A 27556-nucleotide genomic window follows, 5' to 3' on the forward strand; every position below is an offset into this window, starting at 1 on the left:
GCTACAGTAATCACATTTTACACCAATAATACAATTTAACTCTTACTTTGCCCTGAGAATAAGATGCTCAGCAGACAAAAAACATTTACAATTTATACATGTAAGAGTATCCATGCGTGATGACATAACTAAATCCATAAAAATATGTTTTTTCAAGTTCTTACATTTTGAGGACCATGTGGTAGTTTTTTCAACGTTATCAACAATATATTAGAAAATTATTATTATTTAAATATATGACTGGAATACAACTAGAAATAAAGATGTTGAATAATTTTCAAATTTTCCTGATTTTACGTTTTTTGAATCCTGCCCATCATAGTTATAAGTTAACTGGACTGGGGTTTTGTTTTGTAGATTTCTCATACATGTTATATTATTGGGGGTAGTTTTCAGCGGAACCAATATGAACGACTGAGAGGTTGGCCGAACAGCATTTCGATGCACAACGTGTAGCTAAGCAAATAGCTAAGCTAACGCCTCCAGAGCTACGCCTCTTCTAACTGAAGATGCTCCCCGACAGGTAATATACATGATGGAGCTCATTAAATGGGAACATTGGCTTAATAACGCCGAGTTGCTGGAACCTCTAACTTTCACGTCAAACGAAGCTCAAACTTGTTTTTTTCCCTGCGGTTTAGCTCGCTATGAGCTTAAAGACAGCCAGAGTTCTAAGTAGCTTTGATGCGAAGAGCTCTGGCAATTATTTCCTCGGTGTAACTTATCCTCTTTTGATCCAGACCGTGTTAATTTGATCCTGGAATGTCGTCTATGGAAATAGCTTAGCTGTTGTTTTTGTTGCTTGTTATTTTACTAGTTTGCGGGTTTAAGACTATTAAAGCTATTAAGTTCTGGCCTCGTTTTCATTCGACAGTTTATAACTTGCCTGTTAACGGACTTGTTACGTACAGTGACTTTGCTTATTCTGAAATGCACCTAGTAACTGCCAATACTAATGAAACAAAAATAAAATTTAAGGCTATAAAGCAAGACATTATACATTACAATAATAGAATGAAGATAAAAAAAAAATGTAAAAAGGTAATGGAAGAACTGCACAGAGTGTACATTTGTGCGTATAAAAAATATATTAAAAAATATATTAATCGCTTTGCAAAATAACTGATTATTTTGCAAAGCGATTAATCTGTTTATTTAATATTTTTCGATTAATCGATTAATGATTAGATAGCCAAAGGTTCCTTAAAGAAGACTTTTTACGAAATTAAACCTGATTAAATTGATTTTTTCCACTTAAAGAGTATTGGATAGAGCATACGGACAATTTTAAATGCAAAATGTTTAAATATGTTTTTACAATCTTAGTGTAATTACTGCTCTAAGTGGGTTGCTCTGTCAACTAAAGGCATATTTTAGAGTCTCTATAATGCAGTTAATGATTAATCGATTACTAAATTAGTTGAGAATTATTTCAATAATCGATTAATCACAATTAATCCGATGAATTGTTTCAGCCCTAAAAGTGTGTTTCTCGGTTTATTTTAAAGCAGAGATCTGAAATAAGTGGGTCCACAGCCCTTTTTGCTTCTAAATAAAACACCAGAGCAAACATTTGCTTATTAAAATAAATGATTTGTTTGAGAACATCTGCAAACAAACACCGTCATGAAAACCAGGGAACAGACCAGAAGTGTCAATTATAAAAGTTGTGGAGAAGTTAAAATAGGATTAGATCTAAGGAAAATATTTCAGGCTTTGAATATATCATAGACCACTGTGTGATTCATCATCTGTAAGTAGAAAAAGTCTGCTGCATTTACTTATCTACCAAAGCATGGTTCATAAAGGCACGACTAGCAGCTGGCACTGCATCAGAGATGTTCTAAAAAATGTTGATTTGGGGGGCTGATTGCAAATGCAAGCCACATTTGACTGATGGACAGACACACTGTTGTGGATCGTTTAATAGAATGCATGTTAGAAAATTGTATTTTGCATCTTTTACAGTTTTTTTAGTTGTTGAATTTCTCTGTAAAGTAGAACGCTCAATTTCTTTTCACAGTATTTTGTTTATGAGCTTTATTGCTCTATCAGATTTCTAAAGCATTTTATCTAACTGGCTTATGGTTACATCAAATTTGTCAAAAAATGGAATAAAGATGCATATTGCAATCATTTGTACATTTTCAATATGTGCTTTCACTCTCCAGGGTTTAAACTCGTTTGGTGAAATCACAGGCCGTTGTGATGTCGGAACCCAAACCTCCCACTCCTACTACACCAACCCCTGAAGACTCGTACGAGGGTTGGCTCTTCAAATGGACTAACTACATAAAAGGTTATCAGAGACGGTGGTTTGTTCTCAGCAATGGATTGCTATCTTACTACAGGTAGGTTTTACAATATTTTTTTGTAAAATAATGCCTAAAGCCTGTAAAATGTAGAAAAAATATGCTTTGGTTGTTTAGTATGCAAACATGCTTAGAATCTCTTCACGTTTACATGGAAACCTAAAACTAGAAAATTAGCTGTAATGTTTTTTTTTTTTTCTTTTAAAAGTTTGAAATATGGGCTGACATTGCTGTCAGATTTGAACGTTGCTCTTATGGATAACAAATAATTACAATTATTATATATTTAACTGAATTACAATCATATTTCAAGGAAAATTACAATGATATTTTACTGGAAGCACAACAGCGTGTTGTGGTTAGAATAGAATAAAATGACTTTATTGTTAAAGTGCACTTCTGTCTTGCACTTGCACCCAAGTTTCTTACCAATCTGTGTTTATGTGTTTGATTGTGTTTACCTCTATGAGAGAAATTTGATGAATGTGGTTGGTGTCGCTAGAAGAGCGCAATATGAATTCAGTCCATTCAACATTGTCTTTTTTGTGGAAATTGGACTTTATGATTCCTCCTTAATGTTTGTGAATATTTTTGCTGCTTTTTAAATTAACACACATTCATTATTTAGAACTAACGTATGCCTTTGGCTGTGAAAGTTAGGGGTGTTTTAAAACTCTATTTTACTTCTATTTCCAGATCTCAGGCGGAGATGGGTCACACTTGCAGAGGCACGATTAATTTGGCCACTGCCAACATTGCTGTGGAGGACTCGTGCAATTTTGTCATTTCTAATGGAGGGGCACAGACTTACCACCTGAAGGCCAACTCTGAAATTGAGCGCCAGCGATGGATCACTGCACTGGAACTTGCTAAGGCAAAAGCTGTTAGCATGCAGGAGGAATCTGGTGAGATAAAGTCTGAACTCGGACGGTGGTTAAAGAGGATGTGGTCATTTTATTTTCACCGATAGAGATGACGCTGCATTGTTCTTCTTGTCTCTGTAAACAGATGACTCTGGTGATGAGTTCTGTGTAGTCGTCCCTGTTTCAGGACAGGGCGGTGGCTCTGATATATCAGAAGTTCAGTCTACATTGCGCACCCTGAGCAGCAAGGTGGAGGACCTTACCACCTGCAATGATCTAATTGTTAAACATGGCTCTGCTCTCCAAAGGTAAATATCTAAGAGATATACTTTTAATTTTGGCATTTATACTTTATTTAATAGCCTTTTTCTTGTTTAACATATTAGGTCTTTATCAGAGCTGGAGGGTCTGCGTGTTGGAACGGACATGGGGGAAAAGATCAGACAAGTCACAGAAAGGGCCACACTTTTCCGAATCACCTCTAATGCCATGATAAATGTAAGGTTTAGTGAGTTAAGAGTGACTTAAACTGCTACTGAGGTGTGTTTTTGTTTTTCTCTGTGTTTTTACTGACATATTGGTGTTTTTATCCTTAAGAGTTGTAGAGACTTCCTCTCCATAGCCCAGAGCAACAGTAAGCGCTGGCAGAAGGCCTTGCATACTGAGAGGGACCAAAGGATTCGTCTGGAGGAGACTCTGGAACAACTAGCCAAACAGCACAACCACTTGGAGAGGGCCTTCAGAGGGGCTACAGTTCTGCCATCTTCCTTAAGCAATCCCAACTTAAACATTAAAAGTAAGGGTCTCATTTTGCATGTCTATCTTTTTAGGCTAATAGCAGGGTTCCTGTACAAGTTTTAAAGGGCAGAAAAAGAGAAAATGATATGCAATCATTTTAGTATTTTTTTTTATTCCATTACCTACAAGCTAAAAAAACAGAATTATTTTCCAAAATTATATCAGGTTTTTATTTGATTTTTCACATCAAATTCCATCATTTTCCCTAAGTTTTAAACACATTTCAAAATCAAAAACTATTTTTTTCTAATCCGAGTCGGGATTTGATGCTAGACACATTTTTGGAACTTAAGGCTCTTTCATTTTGGCCCCTAATTTATAGCCATGTGTGATGATTTCCTTCCTTTCATCTCCATTTTCCTTATGAAACAAATAATTTATTTCACGTATATATGGTCAAATACGGATTACAGAGAGAAAGGGTTACAGAGAAGGCTCCAACCTACCAAACATCTCTATTACATGTTTTCTACAGATTGTCAACTAATTGATACATCATTTTAAAGCAACTCAGAAGTGAGTACATAGCATACCTCTAGATACTACTAGATCAATAGTTGGTATGAAACATCTAATGGCTCCATTTTACACCAAAAAACGGTTAAGTGAACAAGGACCAAATTTAAAAAGTTATGAATGGGTAAAATCAGCTGCCATTATATTAGGTACTCCGGTTCAAGGAGATTTCCAAGCCCAGCCATGTCTAAGGAGTACTTAAAAGTCAGGAGAGATTAAATAAACTGGTTTGATATCCTGGAAAGCCAGCAGCAGTAGCTCCACACACCACCTATTAACACTATGCTGAAGTTCAAATCTTGGAGCTGAAGACCAGCTGCAGAAGATCACATTGTTTTGCCATTTATACCTGCAAAGGTTCACTAAAACTGTGAGCGATTCCAAAAATGTAGTGTTATTTGATTGGATTTAAGCTGCCACTGTTTTATGCCACTAAGTCTCTGTTCAACCACCTGAGCCCAATGTGGTAATAGGAACTTTGCCTCATGCATGATTAGAAGACAAACGTTCATCCACTGTGAGATGCTACCCTGCCAAGATGGAAGAGGCTCTCTAAAATATGTCACTGCCTTCGTGTTGGAGGTGTGCCATGAAGAAATAAAAGAGTTCTGAATAAAGGAGGGGATCCCATTTAAGAGAGGTGGAGAAGTGTGTTAACAATAAAAAGAAAAGCACCATGAGTCAGGAATTGAGTTGTAAAGAATCTGAATTTAATGTTGAAATAAATGACGGTTACCTGGACCCAAACACCAAAGAAGCAGTGGAATAACCAGGCTAACAGAACTGTTTTTTTTTTTCAAACAGATAATCAAGCCCAACTAGCTAACTGTGATGTACTCCAATTTTCATTATTGTTTTCAAAATGTTGGAAAAATTTATGAAAATTGTAAAATATCAAACATTTGGAATCCTTATACCCCCACTGTCCCTTCGTAGACCTGCTTAAATGTCCACCGATTCAGGGTTTGTTTTTCTAAGTTTATCGTGCTATATCATTTAAGGTGGTGTCTCAGTAAAAGGCGATGCCAGTGACGAGGACGATGACAATGAGTTCTTTGATGCAATGGAAGACCCGACAGGATTCATCACTGTTCCTGCTGACCCCAAGTACCATAGGTATTACCCATTTCTTTTTTCTATTTTTCTGAGGCAGGTTCTCTGATGATGGTGGATGTTTTATCTTCTGTGTTTTCCAGGAGATCTGGCAGTAATGTCAGTGGGCTAAGCAGTGAAATGGGAATGGACGATCAGTCGGTAAACATGCCGACTTTTATTATTTGATCAGCTCTGATTCGACGGGCTAGATTTAGACTAACATTTAAAATATTTCTCCTTCTCTCAGTTTGATGAACTCTCCTTGGCATCCAATTCAGAGTCTTTGCCTCCAGTTGAGCTGGAGCCAGTCAGGCAAAGAAGGACTCGTATTCCTGACAAACCCAATTACTACCTTAATTTGTGGAGCATCATGAAGAATTGCATTGGAAAAGAGCTCTCAAAGATACCAATGCCTGTAAGAACGAGTCAACTTACTGACACCTGGGTTTTTCTTTCTTTTTTGTTGTAATAACAGTACTAAGTAATTGTCCTTTTACCTCTGTTTTTTTTTTCCCAAGGTAAATTTCAATGAGCCACTGTCGATGCTTCAGCGTCTTTCTGAAGATCTTGAATACCACGAGCTCTTGGATAAAGCTGCAAAGTGTCATAACTCCTTAGAGCAGATGTGTTATGTGGCAGCCTTTACCGTCTCTTCCTACTCCACCACAGTCCACCGCACAGGAAAGCCTTTCAATCCCTTATTGGGGGAAACCTTTGAGCTTGATCGGATCAAAGAGTCTGGTTATCGCTCACTTTGCGAACAGGTGCATTTAACAAAAAGTTTGCATGATTACGCTGTTGATGTTCAGTGTCAGTTTACAAGTGATGCACAGATGTCTGATGGAAGCACTGCATTCATTTTTCAAACAATGTTGCGAACCAGCCGTCTTTACTCTGCATACTAACTCCTTAGGTCAGTCACCACCCTCCAGCTGCAGCTCACCATGCCTTCTCTGAAAAGGGCTGGACCCTTAGACAGGAGATAACGCTGGCAAGCAAATTCAGAGGAAAATATCTTTCAATCATGCCTTTGGGTAAGTTTGAATTTGTGTTTGTAAAATTGTAGCTAACAATAACGATCATAGGATGCAATGAAAAGGTTAGTTCCTGCAGACTTGGAACAATACGGAATTTGCTTTTAGTGTTTTTTCATGCCTGAAAACTACATTAATGAAAAAATGATTTATGTCCTCGTATACCCTGTATATAATAGAATGAATGGAATAGAATTTAACTTTATTGTCATTGCACTGTCACGAGTACAAAGCAACGAAATGTGGTTTGCATCTATCCAGAAGTGCTATACAGGATATACATATTATAACAGGTGTATGTACAACCAAAAAGTAATAGTTTGGGACTGTGAACAGTTGTGTATAGATATAAATATGAATATGGGAACTACATGCACAGATTATACAGAATATACAGGAATGTTAGGAAAAGGATTATATATGTATTAGCAGGTTTATAATACAAGATAAATAATTGCAGATAAGATTTACAGATTATATACATTATATTATTGGATGATATATTTAAAAGCTCCAGGAAATAGTTGCTGTGCTGTAAAATATACCCCATCATAATTATAAACATCATTATATCTGTCACTTAATGAGATTAAATTCAATGTATGTTATTGCATTAAGCCACATTAGGAAGGGTCCCTTTAAAATACACTTGCCAGCAAGACTAATTAACACCATGTACATAGTCAGTCAGCAGAAACAGTTTAGAACCATTCAGATAACTCCAGATGTTATGCAAAAACATAAAAGAAGCTGTTGCAGCAGCCAGTTGTTGAAATTTGAACTTGAACTGAAGCTGCCTTTTAATAATGGCTTTCATATAATGAATCTTCCACTGAGGCTCTATTTTCAGAGTTAGTCGTTAGACTTGAAATGGCCCTTAAACTTATAGATTAAAAAAAAAAAGATGAATATTTAAATAGGAATGTATAATTTGATTTTACTTTGCATTAATCATTTATTTTATGTTGGTCTCTCATATGAAATGCTGATAAAATACATAAATGTTTTTGGTTGTTAAATGACAGAAATGTGTAAAAGTTCAAAGGATATAAAAATTAGAAATTATTGTTTATCCACAATACAAATTGACCAAGAAATATTCAGTCTGGAAAAATGTCAACTAATATAAAATTCATAGGAACTATCAGCCCGTTTTACGGCCTTTGGACAAGCGGTTGGTGAGCCATTCCACATTTCATAAGTGAACTTCTAACCAGCATGGAGATGACTTGGCATCAGTTTCTTTTAGAGTAGAATAAACCTCTGTTCTTATCTCCATGGCCCTGTCTGTCACCAGGTTCTATCCAGTGTATATTTGATAAGAGCAACAACCACTACTCTTGGAAAAAAGTTACTACGACCGTACACAACATTATAGTTGGCAAATTATGGATAGATCAGGTAACAATGTCATATTCGTAAAAGATTATGTTCAATATCTATTGTAAATCACTTTTGTTCTTATTATCAAAATATTTGTTTTTGTATTTCTTTCCGCAGTCAGGGGAGATAGATGTGGTGAACCACACTACAGGAGATCGCTGTCACCTCAAGTTTGCTCCCTATAGCTACTTCTCTAGAGATGTTCCAAGGAAGGTGAGCCATTGTTTAAAAATGTCCTTTGATTCCTTTTCATGTTATCAAACCCATCCCTTCTTTTCTAAGCTTGGGGAATAATACATTTCAATCTATCTTAAAAACTTAATTTCATTATATTAAAACTGTGAGATCTTAACAAAATGGACAGCTAGACCAGTTAGTCCAACATCTGTTCTGAATGCAGTTTAACAGTGTTTACACTATGGCCCAATCCCAAACTAGCCCTTGAGCACTAATCCTCCATTTGGAGTCCCCGCAGAGGATCCGCCACTTTAAAAGCCATCCCAAACCAAGTAGTGGGTAGGGTGAGGGGACCGTTCAGCGCTAAAATAGCGGGTCTGCATCGGTGTAGGTCACTGGAATTTGGCAGCAGGTTCAACGCCACCTAATAGCAAAGGAAACGCATGCATTCTAATGTAAGTTCTGCATCTGTGTCACGCTGACAGAAAATCAGAAAAAAGTTAGGAAAAAGAAAATAGACACTTCATTAATTCCAAGAGGGAAGGTCCTCTTTCTAATAGTTTTGATTTACTGTATACAGAAAGGGGCAAATGTTTGATTGCATGTCAACCTGCAGCACAGAGCTACAAACTGATACATGGCGTCACTGTGTCGCTATGGCTAAGGCTGCTTTCCTTTTCCGTTGGAAGGAAGATACCCATTCTCCTTTATACCCCCCCATCTTAAATCAAGGCGACACTCAATAGTTAAGGGTTAATGCTTAGGTGGCGGTTTTGGATTGGGCCTTTCTGCCATGTACTGTATGAGTGCAGTATGTGGTCCTTTCCCTACAAAGGGAGAAAATGGGAAAGGAAGAAAAGGAAAAAAAAGCAACAGTTTCAAAGGCAATAAATGAAAACACAATAACAATGGAATGAAATAAAACTTTCCATTGTTGCAGTATCTAAAATTTGTGGATTTTTTGTATCTTTTTTTCTTTACAGGTGACTGGAGTTGTGACAGATAAGGATGGGAAGGCTCATTACGTGCTGTCAGGAACATGGGATGAGAAGATGGAGTTTTCTAGGATAATGCAAAGCAGTAAAGGCGAGAATGGCACCGAAGGCAAACAGAGGACCGTTTACCAAACCCTCAAACCAAAAGAAATCTGGAGAAAGAACCCTTTACCGTACTTTTTATTTATTCATATACTTCCAATATATTTAGAGAATTATCAAAATGCCACTCCTTCAGATGTCAGTTTTTGCCATGAACGCTTTCTGATTATGTCTTTGCAGTGAGGGAGCAGAAAACATGTACTTTTTCTCCTCCCTGGCGTTGACACTTAATGAACCTGAGGAGGGGGTGGCTCCAACAGACAGCCGGCGACGTCCGGACCAGAGGTTGATGGAAGAAGGCCACTGGGATGAAGCTAACGCTGAGAAACAAAGGCTGGAAGAAAAACAGCGCTCTACTCGACGTGAAAGGGAAAGAGATGCTGCTAAAGCAGCCACCACACCTGAAGAAGGTAAGGGACATCTAGAAAACTGTATTATGTCCATCCCTCTTTCTTTCACCTTAAATGTTCATCCCTAAAACCAATTATGTTTGTGACCACACAGCTCATTTAACATGTGCTGTTTAACATCCTTATTTGTGTTTTAACTCCTCCATGTTTGTTCCATTTAGCTCATGCACATGACACCAGCACCACAAGTGAGGTTTCTGATGAAAGCAAGTATTAATGTGTAGTTCACCTTAGAAAAAAATGCTTTTAAAAGTGCTATGTGTTGCATTTGTACTTAAATGAGAAAATAGTTCGTATTTAGCCGCAACAGACATGCAGATTTTAATCCTTATTGCTCTAATTTACAACCTAATGCTAAAGCAGATGTGGACAGATTTGCTGCAAAGAAGTATAAAAAGCTTTGAAAGAACTCTTTAGTCAATTATTATTGACTAAACATTTTATTACATTGTTATTCAGACCCTTTGCTGTGATTCTCATATTTAACTCACATGCTGTCCAATTCTTCCGATCCTCCTTGAGATGGTTCTGCTCCTTCACTGGAGTCCAGCTGTGTTTAATTTAACCAATTGGACTTGATCAGGAAAGGCACAAACCTGTCTAAATAAGACCTTCACACTCACAGTACACGTCAGAGCAAATGAGAATCATGAGGTTGAAGGAACTGTCCAAGGAGCTTAGAGACAGAATTGTGGCTAGGCACAGATCTGGCCAAGGTTATAAAATAATTTCTGAAGCACTCAAGGTTCTTGAGAGTACAGTGGCCTCCATAATCCTTAAACGGAAGAAGCGTGTGACGAACTGAGAGCTCTTCCAGAACTCTTCCTACACCTGGCCTTCCAGCCAAACTGAGCAATCATGGTTGAAGAGCCTTGGTGAGAGAGATAAAGAAGAACCCAATGATCACTGTGACTGAGCTTCAGAGATGCAGTAGGGAGATGGGAGAAAGTTCCTCAACTGTCATTGCAGCCCTCCACCAGTCAGGACTTTATGGCATAGTGGCCCGACAGAAGCCTCTTCCCAGTTCAAGACATATGAAAGCCTGCATAGAGTTTGCTGGAAAACACGTGAAAGACTCCTAGACTTTGAGAAAGAAGATTCTCTGGTCTGCTTAGACCAAGCTGAACTTTTTGGCGTTAACTTTAAGCGGTATGTGTGGAAAAAAACCAGGCGCTGCTCATCACCTGCCCAATACAATCCCAACAGTGAAACATGGTGGTGGCAGCATATGCTATGGGGGTGTTTTTCCAGCTGTAGGAACAGGACGACTGGTTGCAATTTAAGGAAAGATGAACGCAGCCAAGTACAGAGATATCCTGGAAGAAAACCTCTTCCAGAGTGCTCAAGACCTCAGACTGGGCCGAAGGTTCACCTTCCAACAAGACAATGAACCTCAGCCCACGGGTAAAATAACAAATTGGTGGCTTGGGAACAACTCTGTGACCATTCTTAACTGGCCCAGCCAGAGCCCTGACCTAAACCCAATGGAGCATCTCTGGAGAGACCTGAAAATGTCCGTCCACCAACATGCACCATCTAACCTGACAGAACTGGTGAGGATCTGCAAGGAAGAATGGCAGAAGATCCGCAAATCCTGGTGTGAAAAGCTTGTTGCATCATACCCAATAGGACTCATGGATGTACTAGCTCAACAGGGTGCTTCTACTTAATACTGAGCAAAGGGTCTGAATACCTATGATAATGTGATATTTCAGTTTTTCTTTACTGATAAATTTTCAAAGATTCTACATTTTTATTTTTTTTCTGTCAAGATGGGTTGCTGAGTGTACATTAATGAGACATAAAATGAACTTGATTTTAGTAAATGACTGCAATGAAACAAAGAGAGAAATATTTAAAGGGGTTTGAATACTTTCTGTACCCACTTTACATATATATATATGTTCTATAAATGAGCCAAACTTTATTAATTCTGCAACACAGCACTCTTTAAACCCTGTGCAACATGGTGTGGATTGGGCTTTTCTTGTGAACTGATCCTTTTCTGTTTGTGGGTGGGTTTGCTCAGCTGATGCAGAGGACTCTCCTCCTCTTACACCGGTTGCATGCAAGTTCCTCTTACATTTTCACCCCATGTTCTCAGAATTAACCAAAAATCCAGATATCATGTTAAGCTTTCAAATTTCACCCATTTTATTCTGTTTTTTTTTTTTTTTTTCCTTCGCCCCTTATGGACCATCAGTCCCCCCTTACCCAAGCAAGTATAATATCCTGTAGTGAAACTTAGGGATAGATTGAGCCATTATTTATTCTTTAGTATAGGGTTTCGATCCAATTCTGATATCTCAATTTTCTACATATCTGCTGATGTTAATATTTTCTGATCCAGAACACCTTAAAGCTAACAAAATCTGTTTTGGTCGATTTTGTCTCACCCCTGTGGACAAAAAGTGTATTGTTTTGCCTGAAGGAAAACAGCATTTCCCACAAGTAGCACAGTAGTAGCACAAAGTGTGGTAAAATTCTCTGCTGCCTGCAGTTCGGATTGAACTACATTTGTGTTTCCAGTGGCTGTGTGAATGAAGAATAGCGATGAAGTAATGAATCTAATTGTGGTGAAATTATGTTATAAGTTTAACTTTGGTTTTCTACCGTATTCCTGCACCGCTACTACCCCTGACCTCACCTGACTCATCAGCGACTGATGTGGTGACGAGTTTAGAGCCCTGAAACAGATGATTATAAGCTATGTTTGATCATTTAACAGTAAACACACTTATAGATCCCACCAGGAAGGTGCTGCATTTCCTGAATATCAACCCTGCACAATTTTCACCAATATATAGCTTCTCAGTAGCAAGGTTACTGCCAACATCCTAAAAGTTGCTTAGTGCCGTTGAAGGTCATTAAGACCCCCTCTGGCCATGACAGTTGTAATTCAACGTATAATCATAAAACTTATAAAAAATAATTTATGAACGTTAAAAAATTACTTAGTATTAGTTAAAGATGAACCATCTTTTATGTTATGGCATTGTCTGGGCTGGAGGGGTATAGACTCCAAAACAGCTTCACTATTACATTTTAACGTTAATTTGGGTGTAAAATGTTTGTAAAATAGGTTGAAAGCCTATTTATTTATCACAAAGCTACTTGGTAATTGTGTAATTTAATTCTGCCGTTCTGCTTCAGTTAGTGAGGCGAAAAAAAACTCAGCAACGCCTTAAGTTCTTGGCACCGATTTTATCACCAGACTGATGCATTTTTGTGTTGTGTTTTTGCACAAGCCAAATTTGGGCACCATAGAAAACTCTGCAATATAACCTAAACTATAGGAAAATACTTTGTTTTACCTTTACATAAGTACTAATAGATCTTTGAACTTAAGTTGAATATTCACCCAATATTAACACCTTTGTCAGCACCTGTGACAGAAGCTGTGGGGGATAAAACGGCCTTGTCTTTCCTAACACAGAATGCCGGCATATGCAACTTCTGTTTCTAAAACTCGCCCTATTCTTCACATATATCCAAATTTTTTTTTATTTATTTAAGTCCTGATTTTCAAACTTTGCTTTTCTTACCAAAAAAAAAAAAAAAAAAGTTTAAGAATGGGCAGAAAGAGCAGGGAAAAAATACAGCTGAGGGGACATGGTACAATAGTTTTATATTTAGATACGGTCTTTCATCCTAATATCTCAGAAGGCGATGTCCAGCAGCAGAGTTTGCAATGTGTAGCCAGCAGACCCTCTAGTGACTGCAGATATCTTAAACAACCTCCACCTGTATGTATCAAGTATTTAATACGTATATTTCATCATCTAAGTAGGAAACATTTTTGGGCTGCAAGCTTAAACATACAGAATAAAATGACCAAATATCTGACATGACAGGACCATGGAGTCTGGACCAGTTTGTTCAGCTCTATTTTTAATCTGATGATTATGTCAGTATCAGTTCCAATACAGACATTGGATCCAATTAGCCCTATATCTAGTGAAAATGTAACAACACCTCTAGGCTAGTAGTACACTCTAGATTAGAAGAACCCCGCTTTAGCAATAAACTGAATATCCTCTTTTTTTATTAATTGCTCTCTCTCAGTGGAAGTCAAGGAAGGATTTTGTGGAGCCCCTGCTAAAAGCAAGTAACATGTCCCTTGTTGTCCATTGTAACATGTCTCTTAGATGTCATAAATAAATTGGCTATAAAGGGACCTAGAATTTGATCGAAAGATTAATATTTATAACTTATTCTAACAGCTATGTATCAGAAGTTTGGGATTGCTCTGCTTTATGTTAAATAGAAACAAGGTTTGCACTGCATTCTTATTCATTTTCCTTCTCTTTTTTTTATAAAGAACAACCCTGATAAAGAAAATATAGAGCATACTTGCAGTGCTTTTGATGTAAATTATTGTCTTTTCCTTTTGCTCAGGTGTCCATCCAGATAACTACCAAGCACTGTGGTTCGAGAAGATTCATGACCCGGTGTCTGGAGAGACCTTGCACGTGTACAAGGGAGGTTACTGGGAAGCAAAGGAACAAGGAGACTGGGAATTGTGCCCTGACATCTTCTGATTACAGCTTTCTGATATCTGTAGCCTCAGGATCACAGTGTTATGGACTTCTTTCTCAGAGCAGGTTCTTGCTCATATGGCATTGTAATTGTTTTGCTGCTGGTTGCGTTGCATTCCTTTAGCCTCATAAGTAAAATCTGGGAATGATGTCACCCCTAACTCAACAACCTTCCAGGTGCGAATGAGAAAACCCGTAAGGTATGTTTGGTGTACTTTGCAACTGGTAGAAATCATCATCATCAACACAAGGACATGAGAACACAGAAAATACTGTATGTATTTTTCTCTTTGAAATATGGCATTCTGAAACAAGGTGGAATAAATTGAAAAAGAAGTAAACTACAAGTTTATGATTGCAACAGCCGAGATTTCTTATGCATTAGGCAGCCATATTGGGTTTTCTTTCATGTTTCATAAAACTACTTCCTCTGTCCTGAAAGTCAGACTTCGGTGTTTAAATGAAGGCTTGTTCAGATCACATTCTCACTCATCCTGCAATGATACTTTGTTTTATCCTCTTCATATTATCTTTTACACAGTGCCTTACAAAAGTATTAATCCGCACTGGAGAATATCGAAATCAGTCATTTTATCTTAAAATAAGTGCATTTGTTCTTGGATTGAGGAGGTAAAAGAGACACTTTGCCAATGGAACAAGACAATTTACATTTAAAATAAGAAAAAACAACTGCATTGTCTTTTCATGTAAAAATCCTCATTCCATTGGCAAATCATCTCATTTACCTACTCAAATTAAGGTTAAATACACTTAATTTAAGAAATGTTTACTTATTTCTAGATAATTTTTCCAGTGCACCTTCTCTTAAACTCCCCCCATTTTGTTCAATTATAACCAAAAACCAAATAAATTTTATTAGTTTAATCCGATTGACCAAAACAAAGTAAACAAAGATTATGAAGTGGAACAAAATGGTAAATGGAGTTTCAGTTTTTGTTAGCTGTAAAGATGGGAAACATTTGGGATGTAAATGTATTGATACCTGCTTTATACCGAGTTTGGTATGACTGAACGTCTTTAGTGTGTGGATATTCCAGATTTGTGAGTCTAGACTGATTTTTTTTTTGCCCATTATTTGCAAAATAGCGCTTGCTCAGTCAGGTTAATTTAATACTTTCTGAATATCTTCTTTTTTTAATAAGGGATGCACAGTAAATCTGATTTAACATTGATATTAGCAGATCTTAGCCATTTTAATGTACATATATTGATATTATAAGCCAAACTGGTTTACTATTAACAATTGCTGTTTTTTTCCATCTTGTTGCCGTTAGTTGCTTTCAGGAAAGTGTTGGTGGCTGGTATCTGATTGAGCATGTGTGGTGATTGATAGTGGGACAGTACGGGTTTGTGACGTGTTTTAAATGAAGAACAGAAGCAATATTGGATACAGTCTTCATATCGGTGAAGTTTGCAGTTGTGCTGTACACATCTATGAATTAAACAAATCTCTGACAGATACTCCAAACTTGGCGTATTTTATAATCCAACTCTGATTTATACTTCTACCTAACATTGCCCTGACTAACTGCTGTGCTACTGGATCTTCATGTTGCTCTTTATTTACTTAAGTTTTCTAATTAAGCTCTGGGGTCTATAGCTGGATTTATCCTTAGTTAAATTATATAAAGATTGAATGCATTAATTAGGCAACTTCTGAAGGCAATTTGTTGACCTGAATTTGATTTGAAGGTATCAGATTAAAGGTGTCTAAATACAAAGGTGCCACAAATGTACCCTGCATCCTTTTCTCTGTCTTTACAATCATAGGTCTTTGTATCTGTCTATAACGCTTCATGTTAAAATGAATTAAACTGTAGTTGAAATGTGACAGCATACGGAAAATTGTTAACATGTTAATACTTTTCCAAGCGCTATATGTATTTGAAATTTTTTAGCTCAGAGTATTAATTCCCTTTTATTGATTTTTTTTTTTTTGTTCTTTTTAAGGTGGATCTTATTTAGATTTCTATTTTCTGGACTAAATCTTTAAACCAACACCACATATTTTTATCATACCAAAGCTGGTAAATATTTAGACCTTTGTGCTGTGTGTTACTTTAGTGTCTTTTTACCTGAGGTGAACCTTTTTTCTACATTTTTAAACTCTTTATAGCCTTTATTTTTTATTTTACTTTCCAGACTTTTGATCTCTTTAAAACGGATTAAATTAATACAAGGTCATGGTAATATATCTTATTCCAATAATTTTAAGAAGACTCTTTTTTTTTTTTTTTTTTTTTTCTCCTCCACTAGCATCAGTTATACCATTTCATATAATTCTAAAATATAAAAAATGGACAGGGTATTTGAGTTTTAGAAGGAAACATTTTTTTTTTTTATCTTTATCATATCCTTAAAACGTACTAAACTTTAATTTTATGTAGGGAAATTTTAGTGTTTGACATGTGCTGCAAATGTTGCATTTCTGCTTAAAGCAATAAGAATGCCACTGTTCAGGCATACCCACAAGATGAAATAAAAAGTCTTTAAGACACTGAAGCCACAGAATAGTCATATTTTTTGTTTTAAAATTTGAGCTGAGATACAATGTGGCTGATACACAAGAAAAGTGCAATGTTAATAATCTTTATTAAAGTGTACTTAAGATAATCTTTCAAAAACAAACGTGATGTAAACAATGTCATGAACATGGATGAAATGGTTCCTTATGGTTGCAGTCAGGGAATCCTAAAGCAGAGAAGCAGTTCCAAGTACTTCAGCCATTTTTTAAAATTTAAATATATGTTACAGTACAAGATTTCTTTACTAGCTCCAAGGACTTTTTATTTTGCGTTCTTTATAGAATTACGCCACAGATTTCATTTTGTATCCTCACCCTCACTATTTATGTCTTTCCAAATAATATTTAGAGGTTTTTAAATGGTCATATTCTATTCCTGTATCCATTTTCATTGTTCTTTTGGTTTTGTTTCTCTGTTGTTTTAGGCAGTATATTATTTTAACTAAATTTTTATCCTATTTACTGTATTTCCATGTGTGATTTCTAAAACACTGCACTGTGTAGAGTGTCACTCATTGAAAGACAGCTATAGCTGTTCTTGCACTTTATAACTATATGAGTGTTCCCAGGTGTAATATCACTAATAAATGGCTGTTTTTAATTCCACCTTGGCTCTTAAACTGTTGTCATTTGGACAGCTTCTCTTTAAAAATTCCTCGTTCTTGTTCAGTTATTGTAAACTAGAATTTTCCCATTTGGGCCTTTTCTAAATGTAAATGTAAAAAGAAACATGGTTTAAAGCAGAAGGTGTGGTTTAAGATGCTCACAATATAACATTGTTTAAAAAATAAATAAATAAAATAGATTTACTTTTCAAGTGTAAAAGCTAGCTGGATAGCAGTGGACAGGAACTGGCTGGTGGTGAAGCCCTGTGCTCATCTGACCCATGCAGCCAAAGTAAAACTCTGGCCTCTCATTAACAGCGGTTGGGACCATAAATGAAAATGTAGTGTAAAATGTAAAAGAGGCATAGACTTACAGACATTTCAGAATACAGATACTGATGTAATATATAGATACTGATGTGGCTAGTTTTGCAGAGTCATCCTGTCAAAAGTTTGATGTGACCTTACACAAATAACTTAATCCCCCTTTGCTGATTTTTGCAATGTTCTGTGAGAGCAGCTTGTTTAAATTCTTTTGATTGAACCCCCTTTTTTCAGCAAGAAGGTGTGATTCCTTGCCCAGGGTCTTTCTGTATGGAGTTTGCATGTTCTCCCTGTGCATCTTTGGGTTCTCTCCAGGTACTCCAGCTTCCTCCCACAGTCCAAAAACATGACTGCTAGGTTATTTGGCTTCTCTAAGTTCTCCTTAGATGTGAGTATGTACCTGAATGGTTGTTTGACTTTCATGTCTCTGTGTTGCCCTGCGATGGACTGGTGACCGGTCCAGGGTGTACCCCACCTCTCGCCTGTAGACAGCTGGAGATGGGCACCAGCACCCCTACAGACCCCAGCAGGTATAAGAGTGACAGAAATGTATGGATGTCACATTTCAGGCTTCGAACATAAAGATATTAAATTGGGACACCATCTTGAATTGGAACAGAATTTATTGGACAATTAACATGTTTTTAAGACTGAAGAGTGGGCCATGAAAAATTAATTGGCCCCTTTACTTTCAGTGCAGCAAACTCTCCAGAAGTTCAGTGAGGATCTCTGAATGATCCCGTGTTGACCATTCTTGATGCAGCAATCACAATTATTAGCTGTGATGGGACCTCAAGAGAGCAGACCTGAGAAAACTTCTATTTGGCAAGAGAGAATAAACAATTTTTAACTTTTCCAAGTTTTAACAAAAAAAGAACAAAATACAATAATTAAATTTTTTAGGAAAAATAAACCGTTTGTTTTGGGAGATTCTAAAAACTGAATACATTTTTTTCTTGATATTGTTACAGAGGAACAAATCAGTCTAAACTTGACTAACCTTGCAATGGTATGAATCGCTGAGAAAGGCCTAAAACCGTTTTAAAATGAAGTATGCACCATAAAATTAAGTGCCTGATTACCTGCAAGGGAAGTGCAGGGATTTTCCCAACTGTATTTTACAGAAGCCTTTTTATAGTATATTGTTGAATGTTCTTAGTTTTCATTTAAAGTAAAGCAGTACATTGATCTTTTTATATGTGACAAATGGATTAGACTACATTTTCAACGCTGGGTCAATAAATAATACATTTCATCCCCACCTTGGCCATCTTGGTAAATGTGATCTAGAACCACCATTATGTCTTTATCTTTGGTTTATATTTTTTAAGGTAAAAATTGAGCTTCCTTTCTTCCTAATTATATTTACAGTATCTTATTTTAGTATTTAGGACCATTCATATGGAGGACCAACTCTGCCATACTTAAAAACAAATACAGAAATAAATAAATAAGCATACAATTAATCCCCCCCTAAAATTACCTTATTTATTTATTGTCCGTTATAATCTTAAACTTTATTTATAACTTTTTTTTTAAGTATTTATTTAAGTGCATGTTAACATAGAAGCTAATTAAAAGAGATATATACATTTAAGTCTCACTGTATAATTTCATTTCTTTCTACATTTATTTATTGTATTTTTAGAGGGGAATTAATTGTATGCTTATTTATTTTTCGAGCATTTATTTATTTCTCTATTTTTAATTATGGCAGGATGGGTCCTCCACACTTGCAAATGCATTTCTGTTATGACGGGATGTCCGCATGAACAAAACGAACGCATCTAGGCGTAACGTCACATCTTTGTTTACTAGACGTGTGGGAGCGGCTAGATGCTAATTAACCCTCCCTGTTGAAACACGTCTACGCCAAGCTACTGTTTAGCAGCTGGTTCACCCGTTCAGTACTCTGTTATTTCCATATTCGGCTCTGCGCTGTTTTATTCTCGTGAAGGAAGTATGTCTGCTGATAGATCCGATGCTGGCGGGGACACAACAGACGCGAAGCAAGACAATGGAAAACAGTAAGCGAGGGTTTATAGACACTGACCTTTATCCTCCGCAGGTTATTGTTTCATTGTCCCGCTGAAGTAATGGAAGAAACTATTATCTCCCAACCCTCTTTGCAGCACTATATGTTGGTTTCCGTTAGTAAGCATGTGTTGTGGTTTGTTTTGTGTTCCTGCAGGTCAGCGGGGTCTTTGTCTGCCGCTGCTCCCATGGAGGTTGATGCTAAGCCTCACTCCCACAGCTTCAGATACAGCATGAACTTCCCCAGCATTGGCCAGTGCATCGTCATCAACAACAAGAATTTTGACAGGAACACAGGTGAATCTGATGTTTTCAGTCAAAATTCTCAGAACTTGTCAAAAATATCACATATCTACAAATATGAAACATAACTACATGTTTGATAAACAACAATCATGGTTGGTATAATGATTTTAAAACAATGAAGTAAACATATTCCATGCAATTTATGTAAATCTAAGATTAAAGTTAAAAGCTCTGCACAAGCATAGGATTATTACATCCACATAGTTTTATATAAAACACAATATTTGCTGAAAAGTGCATTGCAATTGCAATGTAAGGCTGGGGTTATTTCATTATTATCAAACAGGACTGCATCAACAAGGAAACAAGTTCGAATTTAAAATCCTCTAGTTATGTGACACTATGGTTTCTGATGGTACATTTTTGTTGAATGTGGTCAAACTGCTGGGCATTCCTTCCTTAAACTGGGTTAAATCATGCAGTCACTTGATTTGCAGAAATTGTGCCTGGTTGAGCATAAGACCTGTTTAGTCAACTACAATTTAAAGTTCAGTTAGAAGTGGCAGTTTGTTTTGTTTGTTCAGAGTGAAACTCCTGACAGGAAGTGATAAGTCATATCTGAACTGGTTGTTGCCTCTTATTGGCTGTTGGTCTGCTTGCCATTTGTTTCAAAAAGGGGTTTGAATAAACAAGCGATTGAGCAGTTCATCACCTCAAAGTCTCCATGATGTTTAATAATTGATCTATTTTAGATTTTAAATGATCCACCCATAGCACAAAACTTTCATATACATTTGAGCTGTTGAATTAGAGCTGCATTTAAAGCTAGATTTGCTTTCATTTCTAGGCGAGATGATATCCATTGAAAGTGTGTGATCTCTGGTTTCTCTGTGGGACTTCTAGACTTTCACTACATTATTCAGGTGAATGGGTGGTGCTGTTTGATTTGAGGAAATGGCTCCTACACCGCCTGGAAAAGCCTGGAGCTTTATTTAAACATTTCCCATGTCTAGATAAACAAGGGCAAAGAAGAGTATGGAAAGTAATGATATGTTTTCCTGTTGTTAAAATAATTTCTTAATTATTTTTATTGGTCCTTATTTCCTTCCTTCCTATGCTCCATCCTTTCCTATGTCCTTCCTTTCTTACTTTGTCGATTTTCTTATTCAATTTTTTTTTACCTTAAAGTGTTTGTTTGTTTTGTTATCCTTATTTTGTTCTTTTTTTCCTTAAGGAAGGAAGGACACAAAAGGCCTGCTGTAAGAATATCTTCCCTGGATTGTGACCTTCAGTATTGTCTAGGATGAAACCATTCACCTCCATCCCCTGATAGTTCATTACATGTTAGCTATGCTAACTGTGCCTGTCCCCATGGTGACAAATGAGACAGTGCTTGTGAAAACAAGTGCTTGTTCAGTCAGTTGATCATATCAGTGAATGCCTTCCAGATATTTGCATCATTATTTGTCACCCATGCATGCCAATACAATCTGATTTAAATGTTATGATCTTTAAATTTCATGCATTCTTGGTCATTCATTGCAGGTGTGTCTGAACCGTAAGCTGAGCTGGGTGTGTTTGAGAAATGTCACCTGGTGTTTTTAGGGTTAAAAGTGCTCTTGACAAAGATGGAAGTCTTTCTTCAGGACATTGGTTTTCAAAATGTTCTGGTTTTCTCCCACACCCTTTAAAGGAAATATGAGAAATTCTCAGTGACACTTCTCTGCAATAGGATGTTTTAACATAATTTGCTTTAAATATTTTCCCTTCGTGTTGTCAGCGGACAGTCTTTAAAGACAAAATGAAACATAGCTGTCTCCTTTGCAGTCTGGGCACCAGATAGGCTTAATTTAAACCCTATTCAGTTCAGTAGCTTTTATTTGTGCCAGTATGGAATGGGAGTGGGAATTTATGTGCAGTAGTAGTACACATTTCACTAACAAAAGCACAAGAAATACAAAAAAATATTTTAAAAAGATAACAGTAGGGTGGATAAGTTAATATGTGCAGTGCAGGAGATGAATAAAAGCTTAGGCCTATATGCATGCAACATATGACCATCTGCTTTTCCTAGTAGAGTTAAGCAGCTGAACAGTAGAGGGAACAAAGAAGTGTTTGTATATGTTGGTCCGAGCTGGTGGATATTTAAAATGGGAACCAGAGGTTAAACAAATAGGGATAACCCAAACTTTAAATCTATTTTATAAAGCAGCAAAAACCCACTCCAACCATGTGACTCCAGAATGGGCTTTGCTTTTCAGTAATCATGGCTGCTGTTATCCCATTTGCCTGGTTACATCTTACTACTGTGTTTTTTTCCTTCCACTCAACTTTCAAGTTCTATGCATGGATACCTCATTCTGTGAATATTCTCCACTTTTAGCGATGACCTTCTTTGGTTGTGTGAGCTGATATAACAGTATCCAACATCCATTCAGAGGGGAATCAGTCATTGTTTCAGCCCTAGAGAAGTTATTATTTTCTTCTACCAACTATTTTCATTTTGGTTTTTAATTAGAGCTGCATTGTCTATGGAAGAGCAACTACAATATATGTAGTTTCAAATGACAGGTATTTAAATTCTCCATGTAGCTTTTATATTTGACCAGCTGGATGGTTTGGATCCACCGTCACTTCTTCATTCCCAGCCATTCAGCTTTAGAAAGGCATGTTGATGACCCATTTATTAGATGCATGTGTGTTGGAGCAGGGATACATGTAAACGTTACAGGATAGTAGCTGTACAGGACTGGATGTGGGCATCCATCATGTAACTCAAGCTTAAGAAGTGAATGACCCGTTTCTGCTTCTATTAAGGAAAAAAACAAACATTGTCAGATAAGGAAGGAAGTTGGATATGATTTCCACTGAAGGTAGTTTCAGTCGGCTCACCGACAGACGTGCACAGTAATCTCTGAGTGGATTTTGTTTTGAAAACCTGTCTAGCAGGAACCAAAAAGAACACATGGTTCCATAGAAGCTGTTATAAGGCAGTATTTGACTGGGGTAAACACTGGCATCCTATTCAGGTTTATTGTGCTGCTGTCTCATTGCATCTAACTTAGTCTCCATGATATATGGTACATTGCTTCTTTTTTATGATAAATTGAAGGTTTAAAAACTAGACCCTGACTGCATACACTATTATACTTTAAAGTGGGACAATGAACCTTAATGGAAAGTATACAACAACGCTTCTTTCTATTGGCTAATAATTGACAGTTATGTGTATTTGGTCTTTTCATAACTTCATTGCTAAAACACCAGCGTGTTACATAACCAAATTCCTTATTTTTTTTTAAGTATTTGATTTCAACTCACAAACTGACACATTAAGAATGCTGAAACAAAAAAAAAATCTGATCTGCATCTGAAGATGTTGCTGCTTTTTTCCATTCACCAGCATTACTAGCAGCAAAACAGCCCCATATTATGTTACTACCACCACTCTGACTCTTTTTAACTTCTCCATGAATAGTTTGTTCAAATGTGGCTAAATAGCTCAATCTTTGAGCAAAATGAGCTGAATTTTCCAATCTTTTGTTTAATCCAGTGATTGCAAACAAATCGTCTTTATGTTACCAGTGAGAAATAAACTGTTAATCATGTCAAGACTCAGAAGTTAATAGGCGTTGGTATTCTCAAATTAAGACATTGATGAGCCTTGTGCACCACTTATGAGTTTATTTGTGTACATTAGAAATATATTTGTAATTTTCCTTTTGTGTTGATCAGAGAAAATATTAATACAATTAACCAGAACTCTGAATCATGCATCATTTGAAATACAAAAATTAGCAGGTTAAAGTTGTTCCCTTTTCTTTTTATTTATTTATTTTTTTTAAAAACAGTGTTATCGTGTGAAGTAATTTGACTCGATCTGTTTTACTTCTTTTTTTTTTTTTGTCAGGCATGAATCAGAGGAACGGCACAGATGTTGATGCAGGCAATGTGTTTAAAGTATTTACAAAGCTGGGGTATACAGTGAAGATTCACAATGACCAAACAACCGATCAGATGATTAATATTTTGAGAAAAGGTGAGTAAATTATTCCTCAACACTCTTGGAAATATTTGAAGTGTTTGCCTCCTAACACATTTCCTATATTTTTTACTATATTTTCAAAAAAATATATATGTGAGTAAAAAAAAAAAAGAGAGTATAGTATCCAAATGATGATTTCATATGTTAAAATACAAAAGTTTCAGTCACCCTGATCTGACCACAGCTTGACTTGTATAATCCAAATAAAAATAAAAATGCCTGAATAGAACATGCCTGACTACATGAAATAGGCTAAGATATTTCAAATACCAACACATCATGTCCGTGTCTAAAGAAATTCAAGCACAGGTAAGAAACATTCAGTCTGGAGAGGCTTTAGAGCTACAGGAGGGCAATGTGATTGGAGCTCATTTCCTGATTCAGGACCTAGAAAACCTATTTTTAAGCGACAACGTTTAACGTTTAACTTTTAGCTTAAAGGTATAGTGGAGGAATTTGCAATTTTTGGAAAAAAAAAATACACATGCACAACCCTGTACCAGCTCCAGAGAGGGAACACCTATCAAACGTGTGCAAGAGCATGCATGAGCCCATTTCTCCTCATGCATGCTCTGTTTAAAAGTTGCTGTTTCCAAAAGAAGATTTTTCCACTATGTCAGACTCACCACCAATAAGTGAAATGGGTAGGTAGGACGGCCTTACGTTAACATATCACCAGAAAGATTGACAATTAGGAGGGCCCCTTATTTTTATGTTCCTCCCGGAAAAAGAACATCCTCCTCTATACCTTTAAGAGTTGCCGGTTCAAAGCACCTGGGAAGGGTGCACTGTCACAAAATGAACCAGTCTCCCTCCATGTTTTAGAATCTGAATGCAGACCACTTTGTACCAACAGGTGAAGAAGTTAAGGAGTTACTGAAAAGACAAGACCTCATTCACCCCTCTAGATAACATCCTACATTAGAGAAGCTAAATTATGTCTGATCAGCTAAGTGTCTATTTTGCTGCCAACAATGTTTAACTCTGTTAGCTCTCATGTTTAAGGGGAGCTCAAACTGCCATAAAGAAGCGCTCTTGGTCACACGACCGTCTCAAGTTGCATAGAGGTGATTTTAGGAAGAACAGCCCACATAGAGCACTGAATGCTGCATATTTACCCCCCAACAATTATTTTATATACCGGTACATCTCAAAATAAGCTAATACTTAAGCAGAGTTGCTTTACATAATTCAACTGTAAATTTTGCTCTGTAGCACAAACTTCAGAAGGAGAATCTCTCCCCATCATTTTGACCTTAATCTTTTTTAAAGATAAAAGTTTAGTTTTGCAGCAGGACCATTCATAGCACGTGAGCAAAGTCCACTTCTGAATAACTCAAATAACCTAGGTTTAGTTGAAGCCTAGTCAAAGTTTTGTCTAAAGATTCTGAGAACATTGGGCCAAATATCCTCCACACCAATAGGAAGGACTCTTGGACAGATGATGAAAACCCTGAGACAAATTATCAGTTAAATTGAAGGTTGCGACTCAATGTAGCTTCCCTGTAGTGTTTTGATTGACTTATCGACTCTTTTCCTTTATACATATACATTTTTATATGCATTTAATTTTATTAATGCTGGTCTGTTTCATGAAATGAAAGTTAATGTGCAGGAAAAAGGCAAAAACACATTTGTAAATGGGGTAAATACTTTGTAGAGCAAGTTTTCTATTAGTGCTTTCTACATCTTTTTTTTCATTCTCCGTTGTTTCTGTAGCATCCCAGGAAGATCACAGCAACTCTGCTTCATTTGTCTGCGTTCTCCTGAGCCACGGGGATGAAGGCATATTCTTTGGGACCGATGGCCCACTGCAGCTTCAGATGCTTACCTCGTTTTTCAGAGGCGACCGTTGTAAATCTCTGGTGGGAAAACCCAAACTGTTCTTCATCCAGGTAGGCTAAGGGGTTGCCGTTTATTTATTTTTGCTCATCCATTTAAGTTTTCTAACCGTTTGCTTGTTTTCCACTCTGAGTAGGCTTGCAGAGGCACAGATCTTGATCCAGGTGTTGAATCAGATAGCCAGGAAAACACAAAGATCCCAGTGGAAGCAGACTTTCTGTATGCCTACTCCACAGCCCCAGGTTAATGCATAAACATGTTTTAATTTCTAGAATGCTTTTTTTATTATGTACTAATCCAGGTTAAACATCTGTGATTCATGCAGGCTACTACTCCTGGAGGAACACCATGAGTGGGTCCTGGTTTATCCAGTCACTTTGTGACTTAATCAGCAAATATGGAAAAGAATTGGAGCTCCTGCATATCATGACACGAGTAAACCACAAGGTGGCAGTAGAATTTGAGTCTGTGTCCAATTCACCAGGGTTCAATGCAAGGAAGCAGATCCCTTGCATTGTGTCCATGCTGACCAAAGAGATGTATTTTTTCCCTTGATGTTGAATTTACTCAGGGAACCTGAGCTTGACAGACAAGATTAAGACTTGGGTTCGACATAGTAGTTTCTACTCAAATAATCGGCTGAAAATTACATTTCTTGGTGCAACGTCATGCATTACAAACGTTATTTTTCACGGGCTTTGGAATTAGTTTCTCACTTTCTATTGTGTATTTCTAAAATGAACGTTATTCGTTTTTTATTTTGCATGTGCCTTTTTGTTTTATATACACACAGCTGTAGAAATGTTTCAGTTTTTTTTTCTTTTTTTTTCTTAGGCCAAAACAAACTGATATACTATAAATACAGTTGATGAAAACTTCCTGCTCTGTGAGTTTGAGCTTACATGGTGTGATTGATGTGGGTTCTAGGTTGGTTTTCCCATAATTCACCCAAATTATTCTCCTACTTTATAGGATACAGATTCTCTCTCATTTCCTGTTACCTTTTTGGACCGGTTGACCAACTATTTTCTAATCTGATGATTGCATTTTGGACAATTTCTCTGCATTGTAAAGCACTTACGGATCTTGTGGAAATAATCATAAAAAAAACCTAAATCTTCCATCTTTTATTATTTTTTCAAAGAACGTTGTTCTGATCTTAGAATGAGCCTGTCGGCTCTTAAATATAACAGTTTTTGCCTCTTGATTGACATGAGATTTCAAAATATTGTCCTGTGAAATGATTGGACTATTGAATGTTGAGCCATAGAATGGGTTCATAACAACCCACACTTTCTTTTCCAGCCTTATTTTATTAGTAATAAAAATTCAGACTTTCATTATTGCATTCTAAAGTTAGCAGATAGGCTGAGCATTAAACTTCTTGGCTATTTTTTACTACAAAGCAGCATTTGTGGTTTCAATATCCCAGTACCACCATCATGTTTGTGTTTAGTTTTGTATTAGATGTAAAACAAAGATACTTTTTTTAGGTCCCTGCAGCCTTTTTGGCCCACAGTGATTTTGCCCTGAAACTCTCTGTTGGATTAAGGTTTTCTTGTCTTCTAGAGCTTATAATCTAGTTCATGTTGTCAGGTCAGTTCTATTTAGGTGATTTTTTCATTTTTCAGGTCTGTGTGTGGCTATTACGATAGAAAATTGGTTGGCCAGTTAGTAACGATTATGTACTGC

General features: G+C 36.7%; 2 protein-coding genes across 4 annotated transcripts; both read left to right on the forward strand.

Moving 5' to 3' along the window:
* Nucleotides 1-432: 432 nt before the first annotated feature.
* LOC107090476 (oxysterol-binding protein 1-like) lies at nucleotides 433-14927 on the forward strand. 3 transcript variants are annotated; one of them, XM_015383880.1, is made up of 19 exons: nucleotides 433-523; nucleotides 2172-2351; nucleotides 3009-3217; nucleotides 3321-3483; nucleotides 3562-3673; nucleotides 3773-3971; nucleotides 5491-5605; nucleotides 5686-5743; nucleotides 5832-5999; nucleotides 6103-6348; nucleotides 6498-6618; nucleotides 7916-8019; nucleotides 8119-8214; nucleotides 9162-9346; nucleotides 9456-9685; nucleotides 9847-9891; nucleotides 11715-11753; nucleotides 11871-11903; nucleotides 14084-14927. In XM_015383880.1, the coding sequence occupies exons 2-19, from the start codon at nucleotides 2209-2211 to the stop codon at nucleotides 14224-14226; spliced, it is 2409 nt and encodes an 802-aa protein (XP_015239366.1). In that variant the 5' UTR covers nucleotides 433-523; nucleotides 2172-2208; the 3' UTR covers nucleotides 14227-14927. The 3 variants fall into 3 exon arrangements, with proteins under 3 accessions (XP_015239366.1, XP_015239365.1, XP_015239367.1); XM_015383879.1 differs by having other exon boundaries at nucleotides 11715-11903; XM_015383881.1 differs by lacking the exons at nucleotides 9847-9891; nucleotides 11715-11753; nucleotides 11871-11903.
* Nucleotides 14928-19516: 4589 nt separating this feature from the next.
* LOC107090480 (caspase-3-like) lies at nucleotides 19517-26811 on the forward strand. Its single transcript, XM_015383886.1, has 6 exons — nucleotides 19517-19724; nucleotides 19889-20028; nucleotides 23888-24016; nucleotides 25742-25917; nucleotides 26001-26106; nucleotides 26190-26811. The coding sequence occupies exons 1-6, from the start codon at nucleotides 19660-19662 to the stop codon at nucleotides 26417-26419; spliced, it is 846 nt and encodes a 281-aa protein (XP_015239372.1). The 5' UTR covers nucleotides 19517-19659; the 3' UTR covers nucleotides 26420-26811.
* The last annotated feature ends 745 nt before the right edge of the window (nucleotides 26812-27556 follow it).

The sequence above is a fragment of the Cyprinodon variegatus genome, unplaced genomic scaffold, assembly GCF_000732505.1.
Source record: "Cyprinodon variegatus isolate N-32 unplaced genomic scaffold, C_variegatus-1.0 Scaffold296, whole genome shotgun sequence".
In the NCBI taxonomy this organism is placed as follows: domain Eukaryota; kingdom Metazoa; phylum Chordata; class Actinopteri; order Cyprinodontiformes; family Cyprinodontidae; genus Cyprinodon; species Cyprinodon variegatus.

Coding starts and splice junctions, on each gene's coding strand:
- LOC107090480 (XM_015383886.1), top strand. CDS start 19,660: ATGTCTGCTGATAGATCCGATGCTGGCGGGGACACAACAGACGCGAAG. Junction 19,725..19,888: donor AAGCAAGACAATGGAAAACA/GTAAGCGAGGGT, acceptor GTGTTCCTGCAG/GTCAGCGGGGTCTTTGTCTG. Junction 26,107..26,189: donor TGCCTACTCCACAGCCCCAG/GTTAATGCATAA, acceptor TGATTCATGCAG/GCTACTACTCCTGGAGGAAC.
- LOC107090476 (XM_015383879.1), top strand. CDS start 2,209: ATGTCGGAACCCAAACCTCCCACTCCTACTACACCAACCCCTGAAGAC. Junction 6,349..6,497: donor ATCGCTCACTTTGCGAACAG/GTGCATTTAACA, acceptor CTAACTCCTTAG/GTCAGTCACCACCCTCCAGC. Junction 8,215..9,161: donor CTAGAGATGTTCCAAGGAAG/GTGAGCCATTGT, acceptor TTTTCTTTACAG/GTGACTGGAGTTGTGACAGA.